At 44.1% G+C, this 18,561-nt stretch overlaps 1 protein-coding gene and 1 long non-coding RNA gene across 6 annotated transcripts in view; one reads left to right on the forward strand and one right to left on the reverse strand.

The window, feature by feature from the left end:
• HSD17B12 (hydroxysteroid 17-beta dehydrogenase 12) overlaps positions 1 to 16,830 on the reverse strand; it is a 33,830-nt gene extending 17,000 nt beyond the window's left edge. The window contains exons 1-3 of the mRNA XM_078597130.1: positions 16,602 to 16,830; positions 2,499 to 2,545; positions 1,290 to 1,365 (exon numbers count right to left, since the gene is read on the reverse strand). Coding sequence (XP_078453256.1) covers positions 1,290 to 1,365; positions 2,499 to 2,545; positions 16,602 to 16,785 — 307 coding nt within the window. The 5' untranslated portion in view covers positions 16,786 to 16,830. The remainder of the gene's footprint in view (positions 1 to 1,289; positions 1,366 to 2,498; positions 2,546 to 16,601) is intronic.
• The window catches only part of LOC144720388 (uncharacterized), a 36,582-nt gene continuing 25,437 nt past the window's right edge, over positions 7,417 to 18,561 (forward strand). For all 5 annotated transcript variants that reach the window (XR_013585750.1, XR_013585753.1, XR_013585751.1 and 2 more), the window contains exons 1-2: positions 7,417 to 7,554; positions 10,365 to 10,442. This is a non-coding gene — a long non-coding RNA (uncharacterized LOC144720388). The remainder of the gene's footprint in view (positions 7,555 to 10,364; positions 10,443 to 18,561) is intronic.

Below are 18,561 nucleotides of genomic sequence, written 5' to 3' on the forward strand. Positions count from 1 at the left end.
GGAGCGGGGGGGGTGCAGGGCCAGGGCCAAATCACGTTGTGTGGGCCCCGGCGCCTTCAAACTAAACCGGAAGTATTACATCTGACACCGTGACATCGAAGCGCAGGGCCCCCCAAAGTGCAGGGCCCGGAACGGTCACCCCAATTCGCCGTGTACCCTAAGGACAGCTTCGCCTGGAGTAGTTGGGAAGACGAAGGTGTTGAGATGAATAAACCCTGAATGCTATTAGAACTCATGACCTTGCAAAACAACAACCGCAAATCTCTTCCAAGTCAGATTAGCTGGCCCTCACAATACACAATTATACACTCGTACATAAGCGCGCACGTAAATTAATGCTTCAATTAAAATGAAGCCTCACGTCTTTCTTAAAATAGCAAAGTCAAATTTGTGCTGAATTGTGCAGGACACAATTTAAGGCGGTGATGAAAATTCAGCGTGATTTTTATTCCAATTTTTTACGGAGGCGAGTCTATATATAAAACTAAAATAAAAACTAAACTTTTTTTATTTTACCAGGCAAGGAACCATAAGCTCTATAGCTTTTTTTTCAGAAGCGACCGGCCACAAATGATAGCTCAAGAAAGCAGCTTATCATTTGGAAATGTGGAGGGAAAAACTGGAGGACCCAAAGATAATTCTACGTGACCAAGGGGAGAGAAAGAGAACATGCAAAGTCCAAATATACAGGCATTGTCAGGGTCGGAATCGAACCCACGACCTCCTGTAGACCAGGCAACTTAGTAAACATTTCACCACCGTCGTGCCCCCTCAGCACCACCACCAGCAGTGATTTCACAAAGCGGTACTCATTCATGCCATCGATCCCAGTGGGATGAGGAGTCGATTCCATCTCCAACCAGGACTCCTGCTTGCAAGCCGCACGCTCTAACCCGCGACGTCACTCGTCCAAACGGCAAATCCCTCATTAGTGTTGCCTGGAGAAGGATGGGACAAGCTCCAGTTGTTGTGCATCACTCGCAGTCCACCTTTCCCCATCAACCAATTGACACCGGCACTTAACACGCCTTATCTCAACTCGCAGAGCGAGCGGCGATATTTGGTTGACGTGGAAAGATCTCGGCTGTGTGTGTGCGTGCGCGCGCCCAAGTGGCACTCATTTTCCATGCCTGGTTTATAGCAACCGCATCCTACGTTCTTGGCAAAAGGATGCACGGATATATTTTAATGCACCCCACAGTGATACACATATATGCGCTGTACTCCTTCTCATAAGCGAATAAGGCGAGCGGTCGCGACGGGATTTGACGGCGTCCGAGCAGACTTACGGATTTCCTGCGCCACTCGTTCCAGCTTCTCCTGGGACCGGCTGATAAGCACGATGGAGAGGCCTTTACGGGCTAGCTGCACACGCACGCACACAGACCCCCACACGTGACGACACACACACACATACGAGTGCTGGTGCGCGCTGCATCGGCTGTCTAGTTCCTGTCACTGCGTAAATGCATTTGATATTGCGTAAAATGTGTACTGTATAAGTTGTAGATTAGCACGGTTTACTACGTAATAAGTTTAACATACATACATTTGTTATGTTTGTATGTATGTCATTGCGCATTTGTTATGTATGTGTTATTTGAAACCCTGGATACCCTTGCAAACAATGGGATGTTATACTTCAAGGGATTTTACAGGTATATTTTAATGAAAAAAAAACATTGAGTAGAAAGCAGCATTTGTTCAACGCACACTAACATCACAGTCTGGTCACCCACCATGGTTAAAACCAAACAAAACATCTCTCCAAACTACGAGACGTAAAGGAACATCGGTTTAAAGCATGAGCTGCACCTCCGATAATTATCAATGTTGGCTACATACGGTGCAAAAGAAGTTCAACATATGTACACAAAACTGTTGCTTAAGCACTGCTCCGTGAAAGCTCAGAATGGCCTTGCTCTACGATCTAATTGTCGTGAATTCGTCGGAATAAAAAATAGTTCTCCAATAAAAAATATCCATATAAACTTATTTACAAATGAGATATTTACAATGATTTATTACAGTTATTTTTAGTGTCATTTTGCCTGAAAGTGTTTTAATTCTCTCAACAAGCCAAATTATTTGGCAAAATGAAGCTCTTTAAACATCACCTATTTAAGCCTCATGTGCAGTCAGAGGAATGTCACCTGAAAATAAATATAACTGTCACCATATGCTACTCCTTTATAATTACTCACTGAAACAAAAAAACTTTGTAGGTTTACGGTGATAATTTACTGAACACGTACAGAGTACAACATGCGTGACAAATCAACGCGGGTAGCAAAGACTGCATGCCAACGTCCATCGTGAACATACAACCCATTCGATTTGTTTCATTTACATGGAAAAAAACGCAAGAATCTGAAGTTTTCATGGCAACACAAAAATTAAGGGAATAAAACAAGGGCATGCTTTCAAATTCACATTCTTCCTCTGCTGCTGAATAAAAAAAAGGGGACACCAACATTTGAGACACAAGGCCACCTTACCTGCTCCACATAAGCCTTTCCAATTCCATCCGTGGCTCCAGTGACAACTGATAAGACAAAAAATGAAAGAGAAAACCCATTAGTGCCGATTATCAAATGAACACCGGGACCTTTATCGTCCATGTTTAACATTACAGCAGTGCGATCATGTTCTGCAGATCGAGTTGCATGTCTTAGTTTTTCAAAAACAACATCCAGGTACCAAACTCTTTTTCGCAGCATATATACCAACGACAAAAGCAGTCTCCGCTATTGTTCAATGCGACGTTCCAAATTTTGCACATTCTGGCTTATGTACAACATTCTGAATAATATGCATTGCATTTTTGAGATTCGTTACATTAAAATCTTCGACGACGAATTAGGACCCGACTGAGATAACTCTCAAAAGGGAGGCCTTTTGTGGACATCCATCTTTGATGAGTGGCATTAGGGATAAAGTCACGGCACCATTTTTAGTTTTGACCTCTGGCTTTTCACGAACGTAAAGGGCATCACGCAGTGATTTATAGCAGTCAGCCTTGGATACAGGTGGGCAATCACACTTTGGAAACATTTTTAGCACGCATTTTCTGTCAAATAACCCCTTTGCATTCGGCTGTTTTCACACCCCCGACAAAACGACCTGAAAAATAAAATACTAGACTGGAAAATATCAACAAATTTGCAATGTTTCCCCATCTGCGATGCATTTTTTACATTTTAACTTTTTTTTTTACAACTTTCTCCCCTTGCCGGCTAACAGCCAGCCATTTAAAATAATTGTTTCCACGATGTTCCCGTGCATGATGGCTTTGATCAGACTCTGGGATAAACCAAATAGGTGGAAACTTGACCACCAATCTCCATGGCAGTTTATCTCCTCATCTCAGTAGAAATGCGAGAGCTACCTTGTCATGATTGCAAATCCATCTCCTGCAGATAGTTGCAAGTACAGAAGCTGTGCACTCTTGCTCACGATTAATCTGGACCTCCAAAACACATTTCACAGCAGGTGAACTAATTCTCTCTGCAAACGTGGTATCTGAACTAGGCACTGACTCGTTAAGACAGTGCACTATCCACTAGGCCAGGGGTCGGCAACCAAAACAACAAGAAGAGCCATTTCTTTCCAATTCGGTACAAAATGCAGTATTTCAAGAGCCGCAATGCATCTATGTACATACTGTACATACGTACATATCGTCAAGAAGCAGCCCGTAAAGAGCCGCATGCGGCTCCGGAGCCGTAGGTTGCCGACCCCTGCACTAGGCTATTCACGAACATCTATATAAAGTAGAAAAACACCTATTATGTTGTCAATTATATAGTGAGAAAGTTTTCACTGGTCCTCCAATAGGATGTTTGGAAGACTTCATTTCAAGGGTATTTGTGCGTGGAAGGAATGCGGATTAAAGGTTTTTCAGTTAGATTGCGTAAATATAAATGTGTCGTTAAAGCCACCACCACCCGACATAGCTAATTCGTAAGCTTTGTCACAAACCTCACAGCCACTTAGTAAGGTTGGTCATAAAGTAAGATTTGTCATAAACCTTACTAATTGGCTGTCGGGTGGTGGCAGGTTTAATGACGCATTTATCCAAAAGAGGTTTTTTTTTGGGTTAGATCGCGTAAATATAACTGTCGTTAAAACCTGCCACACAGCCAACTAGTAAGGGTTGTCACGTAAACAGAACGTGGCCAATTCGTCACTAGTACAGCAACACCGGTGTGTTGGAGAGCCAAGCCACATCATTTACAATCTGAGCACGACTTTTCGCCAGTATTTATATTTACGCGGATAATATTGGTCGCGAAAGCCTACGTGTTAAACCGGAATGCAGAGTATCAGCAGAGAATCCGCGCAGAGGACAATGTTCAAAGAAAGACAAACTTGGGTTCAGGAACTCGCTTTCTGTACTGCCACCTCCTGTTCACCACACGGTGCAGCAGGTTTGGGACATTTTTGCTAGAAATTATTTTGTGAATCACCGATCGTAGGTCAAGCCAAAGAACATACACGCCACCCCCAAATGACAGTCGTTGATACAAGACAGACACTTACAATGACATGTCAGAATATGTACTTTCATCTTAAAATATACCCGATGTGGAAATTTCCCTCCATAATTCCGCACCAACATTGTGCAATACTCAAATCTAGGACTCGTGCATCTTAAAGGTGCTCGGGAAAGCTAATGAGTGATTTGCTATTAAAAAGTGTACATTTATTCTGCACATCGTTGCATGCAAAAAAATGTATCCATACACAAACACACATCGAAAGAGATATATATTTAGTTTTATGATTATTATATTTTGCTCAATTCACTTTCACAAGCTAAAAATAACTAGGTGCAAAAACCGGTTGCAAGGCACTGCTATTTTGAGAAACACTTTATCCCAGACTTTCTCTCTGGTGAATACGAGCTGTACTTCGCTTGAACGCCCCTTGCACCGCATCAGCACGCACGGAACATTTTTTTTCCTCTCTCCTCCTCGTCAGCTATCCAAAGGCACATTGCATTCACGGTGCAATAAAAATAAAGGGGGCATAACTATGACACGTGTTAATGTCACGATGACAGGACATCTCCGCACATCCAGAACCACGAAGCAGTGCACTTGTGCATAAACAAAAAATAGTCGAGGCCTAAATTTATGGTATTTTTTTTTTTAAATGACGATAGCAATGGTAATAAGGGTGGAGGACATCGTATGCATTGAACGTTTTTTTCTGCCTCGGTATTCTCCGTGTAAGCAGCGTACACGCACGACTGCTCGTTGCACGGGCGAGTGAGCGAGCGTCTCCAAAAATATTACCATTTCAATCGAGGGCTAAATATAGCGCTTGGGTTGGAATTGATCCCAGGCAGAAAGGCGATGCTGTTTTTAGCTCAGCAAGGATCACCTGAGGGAGGGATCGGTCTGACGCACTAGCTCGGCACGTGCCTGCGCAAGCCAATGCGTTCATACAAAAAAAGAAGGAACTGCGGCTGCTGCTGCTGCTGCCACTGCAGCGGCATCGCCCACGCACTTCTGGTTTCGGCAGGGCCACGCTGCTGCTGCTGCATTCAAATTATTTTGCACATCTCTTTTTTTATAGCAAACATCTATGTGTATCCGCAAAGCGTGCGCGTGTGCACATATTATTTGCGTGGCGAGTTTTTTTCCCGTGCGTGCAACCGTTCATTTTTTGCATTGGCCCTGTAGCGTGCCATCGCATTTTATCAGCAACAACAAAAAAAATCCTGAGAGCGATGCACGCACGCACGCACGAGCACACTGCTGAATCGGTCCCCTTAAATTAATTTCTGGAGTGGCGTCATGCAGAAGTTATTACGTTGTTCATGCGCAGGTACGCATTAACATAACACTGAATGTGCATTTACAGGCCAAAAAATGCCTCTCTTTTGTAATGGCCAGTTACCCACGGAGATATTAATGACGCAAATCCCTGAAATGGTTGCACGATGCATAAACGCATGGTCTGTTTTGACAGCAGTGAGCTGGGGCTAAACAGCGATGCGCACTGCCCATCCCACGTGACTTTCTTTTTTCTTTTAGCCAGAGTTCTAAATTTAGCAGCTTCTGCACCGATCGTTTTTGCTTAATTGAGAAAGGCCAGGACAGAACACCCTGCCATTTTACATGGTGTACTGCAACATTTAATAAGCTTTTATTCCAAAATGAAAGCTGTGCAAATTTTGCATTCAAATAATACAACCAGTTCTATATATATATAACACAAGTGCACACTTGCTTTATTATTTGATTACGTAAGTTATATCACATTGTAGCCTTTCTTAGCTCCGGGACTTGAACGTTTTGGAGCCAACCAATGTGACGCACTGTTGTGAGGTAATGCTCGCAGGGGGGAAAAAAAAGGGGGGATTTTTCTGCCCTTGTTTTAGCTCCATTACTCTGTAACGAACGGCGAGGTTGCTCTTAACTGATCCGCACATGCATGTTAATCCTTAACGCCATGCAGTCTCGTGGCCAATGGGAATGGTTGCGCTGCAGAAGCCGGCTTTCCGCATGCAAACACATGGCTCGCTAATCTGGATGAATGCCTGGCCGGGTGGAAAACATATCGCAAATGAATGCCAAACTCCTAAATATTAAAGTGACTGAAATGATCATTGTAGTACCTTAAAAAAAGGTGTCATATTGTTCCATACATTCAACATTGTTCAAATAATTTTGAAAAAAAATAACACTCCCCAATAAATTCTGGCTTGTGCCATGAGAGACAGTTTATTATTATTCAGTTGTGTAATACCATACAATTTACAAAGCTTTACATTTTAGATTTTAATACGTTTTTTCTTTACGTTCTAAAATTGGAAAAAACATCCCTCCCACCCTCAATACTCCCGTCGCTAATTGCACGGGCATGCAATGCTCACGCACTCTATGATTTACTTAATGCACTTTGAGCCGCATTTAGCCCTCTCATGCGGTGCGGTGAACAGGGCGGCAGACTGTGCACGCGAGATTGCGCGAGGGCTCGTTTCTCAATGAGCTCGCCGACAAGCGAGACAACATGTCAGGCGGCACACTCAATGAGCACGCCAAATAAAAGAATGAATGTCCAAACCCCCCATTTCCATTCTTAAAAAAAACACACACACACACAAACCGCAAATGACGTTCATTGCAACGAAAAATATTAATGGGAAAAAAAAAGTATTCCCTTCTTCATTTTAGCTTTTATTATTATGCGTATTGCAACAAAAAAAATTCCCGCACGTGCAGCAAATGCAACCGGGCTGCATTTGAATAACACGGCCGCCCGAGAGAGAAATTAAAAATAGAACGGGCGAGCGGGAACGCTGTGCAGCGCGGCTGTAAACATCGCGTGCGTCATTTCATGGCATGTGCCGTCAATGCAAAAGAGGGTGGCTCTCGCCGGCTCCGTCACGGCGCTTTCCTCACACCAGTGGGTGGCAGACTAACAGCGCATTGGAGTCCGCGAGGCATCTCACGCACTCATCCTAGCAGCGCAGACACAGAGCAGCAACTTTTTTGGGAGAGGCAGCCTCAACCCACAATGCTCACCACATCCGTGCCGAAGGTAAGGAGAAATATTCATTTATCTTTGAAGGTATGTTACGATAGTGTACGTTATGCCTACCTGAAAACGTAATGATTCATATTTTGTGTGTGGTACTGTATGTTACGTAGACGGCATGTTTTTTTTATATGTATGTACAAAAGTGTATGGCTCATCATGTTAAAATTTTAAATGTCAAAGGATATAATCTATTAATTCCTACAAATTAAAAATGCTATTTACTAAAATTACAAAACTATTTTGCCAAGTATACTTTTTACAGGCACTGCCAATGTATGCTGCATATTTCCATGTAGCTAATAGGAATACATAAATTACATTCTATACTGTGTAAACATGATCAAGGAAGTGGTTATTTTGTGTTATGATTGTAATGCCAAGTGCATATTAGTTATAATCAGTAAGCATGATTAATCCACTGCTGAATGAAGACCACCACCCCCCTCCCCACATCACCATCTTTCACAAACTACATGCCATAATGATCCTGCACATGAGCCAAGTTATTGGTCCTTCTCCATTTGGGGTCATCCTCTTGCATATGTTCCATCTTAAGGTTGCCATTCCATTGGCCATCATCCCTTCTATCCATAACCTGTCCTGTTCAATCTCAGTATTTGACGTTAACAAACATTGTGCCCCACATTTTATCTTCCCAAGTTAATAAATTCCTATTGCACCGTTTCCACTCATAAACATCAATCAATCCCTGTTGTCAATCCACTGCTGGAATGAGGGATTCCCCACAACCACCGCGGGTCGTAGCGGATTATTCGACTGGTCAGCGAAGTCAGGAAAATATAGCTGCGGGAGCGTAGAAATGCAGTACAATAATTGGTATTGTTTCACCGACCCCTCTGTTTGCACGGTGCCACTGAACCAAAAGCAAAGGCTTGGGTGGTCTATTCATGTGCGTGGTGGGTTTTCCCCGTGGTGCTGGGATAGCCCTGACCACGCCCACTTGGTTGAGGCCCCGCCTCCATCCCATATCTGGCCAACGAAGGCTCCACCTCCTGCCTCAGGCAGGGCGGAATGTAGTAGGCCCCACAGTGAAGGGAAATACGAGGCTTTTTTATACCTTGGTACAAAAACATGATTCTCTTGTCCATACTGTTAAGAATAACATTGGACCGGCGGGCCGGCATTTTATGTCAAAGAGAAATTAACAAAAGAGCTGTATATAAATTAACCAAAAAAATACCAGCTATAATAGCTCAGTAGGCCCTACCTAGTAAAATAAAATGTGTTGCAGTTTTTTTTTACATTACTGTCGGGCTAAACGCTGGCTGCAGGTTTGGCCTGAAAAAAAAGGCAAAAACGCGCCACTACTGGGAAGAAAAGGAGGGGGGGGGGAAATGTGGGTGGCAATCACTCACGAATCCTGGCCTTGATGGCTCAATGGGTTTTATATCTGGTGAGATAAAGTCTTACTCCTATTATTAATACTTCTAACACAACCTCTAAAATCTTATATCGAGTTGACAGGCATAACAGGTATGAATTCACGTGTTGACAACTGCCATGACTAACAAAACAAAACCATACTTTTTCTGACGCAGACAGATAATAAGCAGCGATTCGTTTTCACATTTTTTGTACATTAGCACAGTTTGTGTCAAGTACAAATGTAAAGGACTCATGAAGTTGATTGGGTACAAAAAAATAATACATGATCATTTACAATGAATAAATGTGTCACTACAAAAGCGCCATCCTCCTCTCAAAGCGTGAACCATGCATATGCTGGTATGGGCTAAATTCACATATTTACACAGCAGCTAAAACATTAATTTGGTAATATTCCACAATGTTGGGAATGGAGAGTTTGGCATATTGTTACCAAAGTATCATTGTCCAAGATGTGAATCAAGCCCTGTTTGAAAATACATTTAAAATAAATAAACAAACGATAAAGCTCATTTTTTTATCAGTTAACATTCTAGTCAGCTGACTGTCCTTGAACACCTATGCACCTGCAAAATTAAACACCAAATGCACACACAAAACTCTGAACCTTGCACTGTTCAAATGATTCCTGAGAAAACCAACACAATGTAAATGGTTTTAATAAGTTACCCTGAAATGGCAATTCTAAACTGCATTTTAGTACTCACGTTAAACGTGGCTTTCACCTGTGAAAGCCACGTTAAACGTAGCTTTCACAGGTGGTCACCGACGCCGTCTGACCGATCCTGCGGCAGGCAATTCAGAAACTTCAGGAATCAATCAAACTATTTTGACAGATCAGCCCCTGAGGGCTGTGCAGGGGAAACCGCCCGTCTCACGAGACCCTCCGCGTCATTTCGTAAGTGACGTAACTATCCCACAGCTCGGTGTCAGAGGGTCATGTCAAAAATTCATAACTCTGTGAGAAACACTGGACAATTTTCCCATCTAAGCATTAAAGCCGATTAATAAAAAAAAAACTTGCCAGGTAGGGGCCACTGTGGTATATATCCCTTTTCAAGAAGCTACCTGGCCACAAATTATAGCTAAATTAAGTAGCTTATCATCATGTGAACATTTATAGCAGACAAATAATCTAACGCATGTTGATTTTAAATGCAGAGGGGAAAACGGACGACCCGGAGAAAAATCTACGCGACCACAGGGAGAGAAACATGCAAACTCCACATATACAGGTGTCTGGGTCGGGATCGAACCCACGACCTCCTGCTTACCAGGCGTCCCACCACCGAGGCGGCCCTACGAAACAGCTGGCCCCAAATGTGTGGAACACGGCCATCTCGGACCCATTAAAAATTGCCAACCATATTCTCCCCCACACATCCCCTCCCTTTTTTTTCAAGAGGGAAAACCTTTTGGAGGGAGAAGGTGGCCGGGAAACGGAGCGTGTCAGTGACCACCTATGAAAACCAGATTGTAATGTAAGTACTAACATCTAGCTTGTCCATACGTTGTTCACCGACACCATTGAACCCCTAAAAGGGGGGGGGGGGTGGAAAGGTTTTCCACAACCCCTGAATGACTCTCGGGTATTGCTACTAGGGTACGACCGCCGACACAACACCCCCGCTGAAAGCGGCCATTCTTCGTGACCCCAAGGCGTCTCTCTGCGGTAGTGTTTTGTGAAGGTATGCGGGAAGCTCCACACTGCTGCCTTGCAAATCTCTCCCAGTGGCACCCCTGCCCTACCGGCCCATGACACGGCCATTGCCCTAATAGAATGAATGTTACAACCGCTAGTCTGGCCCTGGGCCTTTAGCCTGTAAGTCTCTTGGATGCATTCCTTCACCCAGGTGGTGGCGATCCTTTGATTTGACATCGGAATCCCCCTCTTCAGTTGACCATAAAGAATACAATGTTGTTTCAACATCCTCCAGGAATTGTATATCTCTAGGTAGAACGTTAGTGCCCTTACGAGGTCAATCCTGTGTGGCCTAGCTTCGCCTGCAAACAGAAAGGAGCTGGGGGTAAAAATGTAAATACAATTTCCTGCTTCACGTTGAAATATGACAGAAATTTTTGAATAAACAGAGGGGAGGTTCTCAGCATCGCCCTATCCTTCATGATAATTGCGAACGGTGGAAATGCAGACTTAAAGCTTTCATGACTGCAGGAATTCATATTCTTTGGGTCTTTCAGTAATGTCACGTAGAAATAAAATAAAAAATTATATCTACGTGAATTCCTGCAGTCACGAAAGCTTTAAGTCAAGATTTTTTCACGTAGATAGAATATTTTCTTTGAACCGATCCACGTGACTTTACCAAAAGATCCAAAGAATAAGGTGGAAATGCCATCAAGGTCTGCAGCTCTCTAACTCTCCTTGCGGAGGTTATAACCAACAGAGAAAAAACATTTTTCGTGTAACCAGGTGCTCCAAGCACGCAGCCAATGATTAAAAAGGCAGGCTGAAGACAGCGTTCAGGACACGGTGCAGCTCCCATAGGGCTACACCTGCCCATAATGGTGGCCTCCTCTTCTGTTTAATGGCCCTAAACAGTCTAGAAATTATTGGAGACTTGGACCCGACTCCCCTTATGGAGCCAGGTTCCTCCTGGACCTGGCTCTCTTGAAATCGCTCTTGCCCAGAGCCTTTTCCTGGCCACTCTCGAAGCCTCCGCAGCACTCTACCCCGTATTGGTGCGAGTCACCTGGGTGACGCAAGCAGGGATCACATGACAGTTCCAGGACGCCTATGTCTCACCGGCACCTTGGAGGGGGGAGGGTGGTGACACATCTCCCTGGCGCAAGCAATCGTGGGCACCTTGGGCCCCGGCAGATGAGACGCTCAACCGCCGCGCGGTCCCGTCTGCTGCCGCATTACTTGGGGATTCGCGATTTCTCAGGAAGCGCTATTTTGCGGGGGAATGCACTCGTTCCTGGCTGTTCCTGCGGACCGTCGCATCTGATCTCTCTTCACGCCAAGTTGCGAGGCCTCGCACGCAGTGCAATACTCGCTTGCAAAACACGTTTGTGAAAAAGTCAAAAACAGTAGCTGATGCTCAAATTTTTTCACTAGAAAATTACAGCCACCCAGGGAGTGTACAGTAACGCGAATAACCCACTTCTGGCAGTAAAAAAAATTGTTAAGTGCTCTTAACGACCTGTAAACTACTCTACGAGACAACTTGGGTTCCACTTAAGGCAACGTGCCTCTACTTACTCGCAGATATTAAAGCTCCCGTTTGGGGATGAAAAACATTATTATGCGCCTAGAAGACACTTTTTACACTGACGAAATGGCACTGAGGGATCAAGTTGGATGGGTGGTTTCCCTACAGAGCCCCTATAAGGCTAATCTGTAGAAATAATTTGGATTGTTTTCTAAAGTTTATAAATTGCCTGGCAGAATATGGAATTCAATGGTGATCAGTCAGAGTGTGAGGGCAGGCTGAGTGGAATCAAGCTTGGCCTTGAGGCAAGAAGGAAGCATCAATGGGGGTTGGAATCGGCATATAAACATATGACAAATAACCTAACTAATCTCTTTGGTTCTTTCGGTAAAGTCAAGTAGAAAGAAAATAAGTAAAATAATAGAGACAAATTCCTGCAGTCACGAAAGCTTCAAATCAAGTTTTAACCTAACTAATGTTTCAATCACAATTATGGAACTGGCCCGATTCCTCACTAATTCCGGCATAGCATTCAGACAACAAGTATGGGTTTCTGGAATCACCATTGATATTAAATGAGGATTCTTTACTGAACGTTTATTAGACTGTCAAAGAATCCCTATTCATTTTAATATACTGTACTCAGAACTAGTCATTGAAATGAATATGAATCTACTGGGTAATTCCTATACACAAAAATAAATATTAATATCAATGGCCAATACTTTGTTCTAGATTTGAAGTTTTCGTGACTGCAAGGATTCATACTCTTTGGGTTTTTTCTGTAAAGTCAAGTAAGTAAAAAAATTAAATATTTTTTAAATTAAAATATTTAGTTTTAGTTTTTACCTACGTGACTTTACCGAAAAAACCAAAGAGTTGTCCTTACTTTGTCTCCATTAAAATAAAATGCCTCTTGATTATTCTTTCTACGGCAGAATCCCTGTTAGAATCTTTTTAACAAGTGAAGATAGATTTTGGTATTGTAATTCCCCAATGCAAAATTGTGACTTCTGCAAGAATCATCCACAGTGGCATTGTGGTGTCTGCATGCCATTCCGGCAGGTAGCACCCAGCACTGGTCTCCATGCAGACGTGCAGTAAAATGTGACTTTACAAACAGGCTTTTACATTCGGATTTTACTTCTTTCCAGTTTTACCACCAGATGGCACTTAAACGGTGAGCCCCCAAAAACATTCGCTTTCTGGTTACTGCAGTCATTTACAGGACTCAGTCTAAACACGTGTTCTTAATCATTTAAATTCACCTACTCCACCTATTTCGTACACATGCCAGCAAACAATATTGATGCGTGTGTACCATCTTAAACCAAAATTATACTTTGCCACAATGAACACTGGCAATAAACATGAATACTAACATCTTTCGTTATCAGATGAATATTGTAATTGTAACCTCAGTAGAAAGCCAAATCACCAAATGTGCACTGCAATACATGAACATAATGTATGTACCTTAAACATCCTCAAAGCTCCTACTTAGGGATAATTGCAATAAAAAAATCTAATCACTCTTTCATATGGTTTAGGAAAAATCTACTCAAATTAAGGGAAAAGAGTATATGATCCTTATGGCGTTATCCCGAGGTACCAAATAATACAGAATTGCCGAGGCAATTAAATATTTTATTTCTGGGACACTATTTTTTCCAGAGGTGTACTTCAACTCCGCGACTGGGGTACCAATCAATCCGAAATCAGTGCTACTCCACGATGTCGAAATGCAGCGAGGACGATTGCGCTGACACCCTGAACGCTCGCGGTACGCACCATAATGGTGCATCGTGTACAGCTCATCGAGATGAGTCGATTGCCACATCGCCGACCATAAACAGACTCAAAATGACTGCATCACGGACATTATGCGAGGGCCGGGGTACTATAAGGTTCAAATGTCCATAGAGCATGGACAATAAGTTCAATAAGTTCACAGCTAAAAGAGGTCTTATTCCAAAAATGTTCAAAGATTATCCTTGGAATTCACTAAATCCATGCATTAATGGTAGACAATATTCCTGAACTGTGATATAACTATAGAATATAAACTAACAATGGTATTTAACAAACGCAATATCATATTCTTAGGCTTTTTCGGTACAAGTCACGTAGGTAAAGAATAAAAATTAATAAAAGTAAAATAAAATAAAAATCACGACGTTTCGGAGGCAACACAAGCTTCCGTCTTCAGGTGGAACCGTCACAGCCACGACAGCTGTATCAAGTAAATGAGAGATTACAAGAGCTCTGAGAGATTATAAGAGCTCTTGTAATCTCTCATTTACTTGATACAGCTGTCGTGGCTGTGACGGTTCCACCTGAAGACGGACGATGGTGTTGCCTCCGAAACGTCGTGATTTTTATTTTATTTTACTTTTATTAATTTTTATTTTTTACCTACGTGACTTTACCGAAAAAACCTAAGAATATGAATCCTTGCAGTCACGAAAGCTTCAAATCTAGAATTAAACGCAATATCGTTGAATTTTGCTCAAGATTTTTACTTGTGTATTTTCTGTTTATCGAATGGGGGTAAACCTTGACCAGTAAATTATTGAGATAGACACATGGCAATATGCAACAAGTGCTTATAATAAGCAAGAGTATTTTGATAAAATGTAAACAGGAAAAACGGGTTACTAATTTGATGTTCCATATATAGTTATTGTATTACAGCCATACATATGTATTACATTACAGCCAATAGTATATTTTAATAGAGTTCTGCTGAAAAGGAACATTGTGTACTGATCAAAGCATTTTGCTTGTTGTTTTGTGACCATCGGTCTCAATAATGATGGGAAATGTTCTTACAGTTGCAAGAATTCAGTGAAAATCCAGACAGCTCAATTTGACAAAATGAAAGCAACCAAAAGATCGATTAAATCCAGGTATAGTGATGTAAAAAAAAACACAATACACAAAGGCGCCAACGGCCGTTAGGCACATACAAAACACTATTTTTAATTTGTATAATTGAATTGTGGATGGAAAGGCACGAACCCAGCGCACCACAACAGTTTCCTAGAGTCCATATTCCAGAACGCTAAACTCGTGCTTACGTAAAGTGCTGAAGGAGAAATGGTGGCAGCATATGCGCCTATGGGCGCAATACAAAAATATATGTACTTGAGGGAAATCTCTGTGTGGAGCGGGAAATAGAAGCTCCACATTGTGTGGCTCTTGCGCAACTCCAGACGAATGTGTAGGTCTGGTTTCAACGGGTCTGCTTTCGATCTATGGGTCTGCTTTCAACAACACCTGATATGTGAACAGATGTTCTTGCAAAAACCCTCTCCACCAAAATGTTCAGGGTCAACAATATTTTTCTGCGTTTTTTAAACTAAATTAGCATTTGGTGATAATACAAAAAAGTGTCAATGGGAAAACAAATCAAGGCAACAAACGAGGACTGCATTTTGACGACCTTGTCTTGTCCTTTGTCATCGATGAGTTAGTGGACAAATCAAACTCTGGTACCATCAACCACACACTCATCATTACTGGTCACCAGTATTCTCCAATTAGTTTCGTATTACTGGAGGGTGATGTCCCCCCCTCTCCCTGCACTTGTTAACCTCGCTGTACTTTAACTTAAACACTCAGGTGAACTTTATTTCACGCGTTGTATGCAACCAGCCACAATCTTGCGCAAGTGTGTGCACTTGATACGGATACGGTCAAAGTTGACAATCCAATTATTATAGACCCCAGCCGACCTTGTTTCAAACACTATTCGAATACAACTTATACATTTAAAACAGAATATTGGTCTTCAACTTTTGACTAAGCTGCCAACTAACAATAGATTAATCTAGAATAGATTAGTCTTTATAATTACCCCCATCCCCCGGTTACAATCATTAAAATCGTACGTTTATGCCAGCTGTCTGTCACACACGGAAACCGGCTGCAGGCGTGGAGGGCACTTCATGGACATTGACACCACGCTTTATTACAACACGTGTTATAGCCATGGGCATACACGTGTACACGTAGAAATACATGTTCTGATAAATACAATATTTATGCTGTTTTTGGACACTGGTCGGAACGAACTGAACAAACTTTGACAGCACGAGCCAAGGCATGACAGAGAAGCATTGACACCAGATGGGAAGTAGATAATTTAATCAATGGAGCTTAGCCACTGCAAGCGAGACTGCAGAAAACTACAACCTAAACTGTGCAAAACAAGCCAGACAATACAAACTAGACAGACGCGACAGTGAAAAGGACACTTGCAAACGACGGCACAGACGAGATGAATCAAATGAGACTGTGGAGACATTCCTGCAAGGGAGGTTCATTCCTTAAGGTCCACCCGGGCAACAAAAAAAAACCCCGCAGAGGCCTAACCCGGCAAGTGCCCAGCGTCCTCGACTAGCCGCCTATACCGGGCGAGAGACACCCCGGGCGGCGAGGCCGAGAGCGTCAGAACAACCCCACCTGCCCAGCGTCCGAACTTGGTCACATCGACAGCGGGGCCGAGCAGGCGTCCCAGCACGTGAACTCTGAAGCCGCCCAGGGTGGCTAAGGCGAGCTTGAGGAAGCAGTAGGCGAAGGCGGCCACGCCGAAGTAGAAGAAGAACGGAGTCAGGTACTCCAGGTACTCGCAGTCCGTGAACGCCATGACCGTTCCAGAAACGCGATTTGATTTCCCAGTGCAGGTGCGCGACGCGACGCCCCATTCACGCGTCCCCTTCTGCTGCCATTGGTCGCCGTGAGGGGGCGTGACGCGCGAGGGGTCGTACGGGCCACGTCGACCAATGGGAACGCGCGGAGTGGCTCGCGCGGCTTGCGCGCGCTGGGAAATATAAAAGGGGCGCGCCGCGGTTGAGGATTTTCCCGCCAAAAAGGGACGAGGAGGGGGGGGGTGAAATGGGGGGGGGGGTGAAATGGGGCGGGGGGTGAAATGGGGGGGGGTGAAATGAGGGGGGGGGGTGAAATGAGGGGGGGGGGGAAATGAGGGGGGGGGGGCGAAATGAGGGGGGGTGAAATGAGGGGGGGGGGGTGAAATGAGGGGGGGGGGGGTGAAATGAGGGGGGGGTGAAATGAGGTGGGGGGGTGAAATGAGGGGGGGGGGGGGGTGAAATGAGGGGGGGGGGGTGAAATGAGGGGGGGGGGGTGAAATGAGGGGGGGGGTGAAATGAGGGGGGGGGGGGGCTCCGAATCTAAATCTTTACATTAAAGATTCTTACGATTTAACGCGCATTTACAGCTTCCTCGTGGACGTGCTACAATTAAAATACGTAAATGAAACACAGCGGCCAACCTTTCTTTATGGTTCAGAGCGAAGTTCATCCTCACACCCGATGTTTAAACAACAACTGTTTACTTCACAATAGCTCTGACAACAACAAACAGCATTGCAAATTGATCGCTCACGATTGCACATTTTATATTTTAAATTATGAAATCTTTGGCATATGCCCGACCTAAGATTTGTTGAAAATGTGCATTTACTCTGGGATGCCGCTACACTTGATTGTGAGCGCATACATTTAAACACCTTGGGGGGGTTGTGCGTAAAAATAACCGGGTAACTGGCCACATTTCGTGGATTTTGTAATGGATTACGAGATTGTAGGGTAATTCGTTTTTATTTCTGACTCTGCAGTAAGCAACGCTGGCCCCAAGTTGCTTACTGGGACAATGTCAAAGACTTTGTGACGTCCAACCAAATTATCACAATCAAAGTTCAATTTCGCCTCACTGTTTAAAATAATCGCGTTTTCCGATTATTTGTATGTGTGTGTGTGGTGTGTGTTTATATACACACCACGTGGCCTCAAGGTGCACATGACCTGGCACAAGCGTCATGGTGACGTCACCGCCACTTAGTGGCGAATGGCGGTTGTTGTTATACATATAAATGATAGCGTTTGGAACACCATAAGCGGGTATTTATACTGGTAGGAACCCACTGGTTCCACCAGCCCACAGGGGATTATTGTGTCCAACCGTCGTGCAGGGAGGGGCTGGGTGGGGAGGGTGGGGCTGGGTGGGGTAGGGAGGGTGGGGCTGGGTGGGGAGGGTGGGGAGGGGCTGGGTGGGGAGGGTGGGGAGGGGCTGGGTGGGGAGGGTGTGGCTGGGTGGGGAGGGGCTGGGTGGGGAGGGTGGGGAGGGGCTGGGCTGGGTGGGGCTGGGTGGGGCTGGGTGGGAGGGTTGGGGCTGGGTGGGGTGGGGCTGGTCACCCCGTGGTGCCCTTATAAAACTCAACGTTTAACCTACTCACGCCGGCTTGTGCCCGCCCTCACAGTCGGCCATATTTGCGGAATACACCACGCCGCCGTTGACCCTGGCCATTGACCGAGCAACCCAACGTTCCTACCAGCTCCCTCCGCAGGAATGTGTTTAAACGACAACTCCACGTGGTGTTCACATCTCAAGATTCCCTATCCCTCTA

Source organism: Lampetra planeri, chromosome 8 (assembly GCF_965212315.1).
Source record: "Lampetra planeri chromosome 8, kcLamPlan1.2.h2, whole genome shotgun sequence".
Classification (NCBI taxonomy): Eukaryota; Metazoa; Chordata; class Hyperoartia; order Petromyzontiformes; family Petromyzontidae; genus Lampetra; species Lampetra planeri.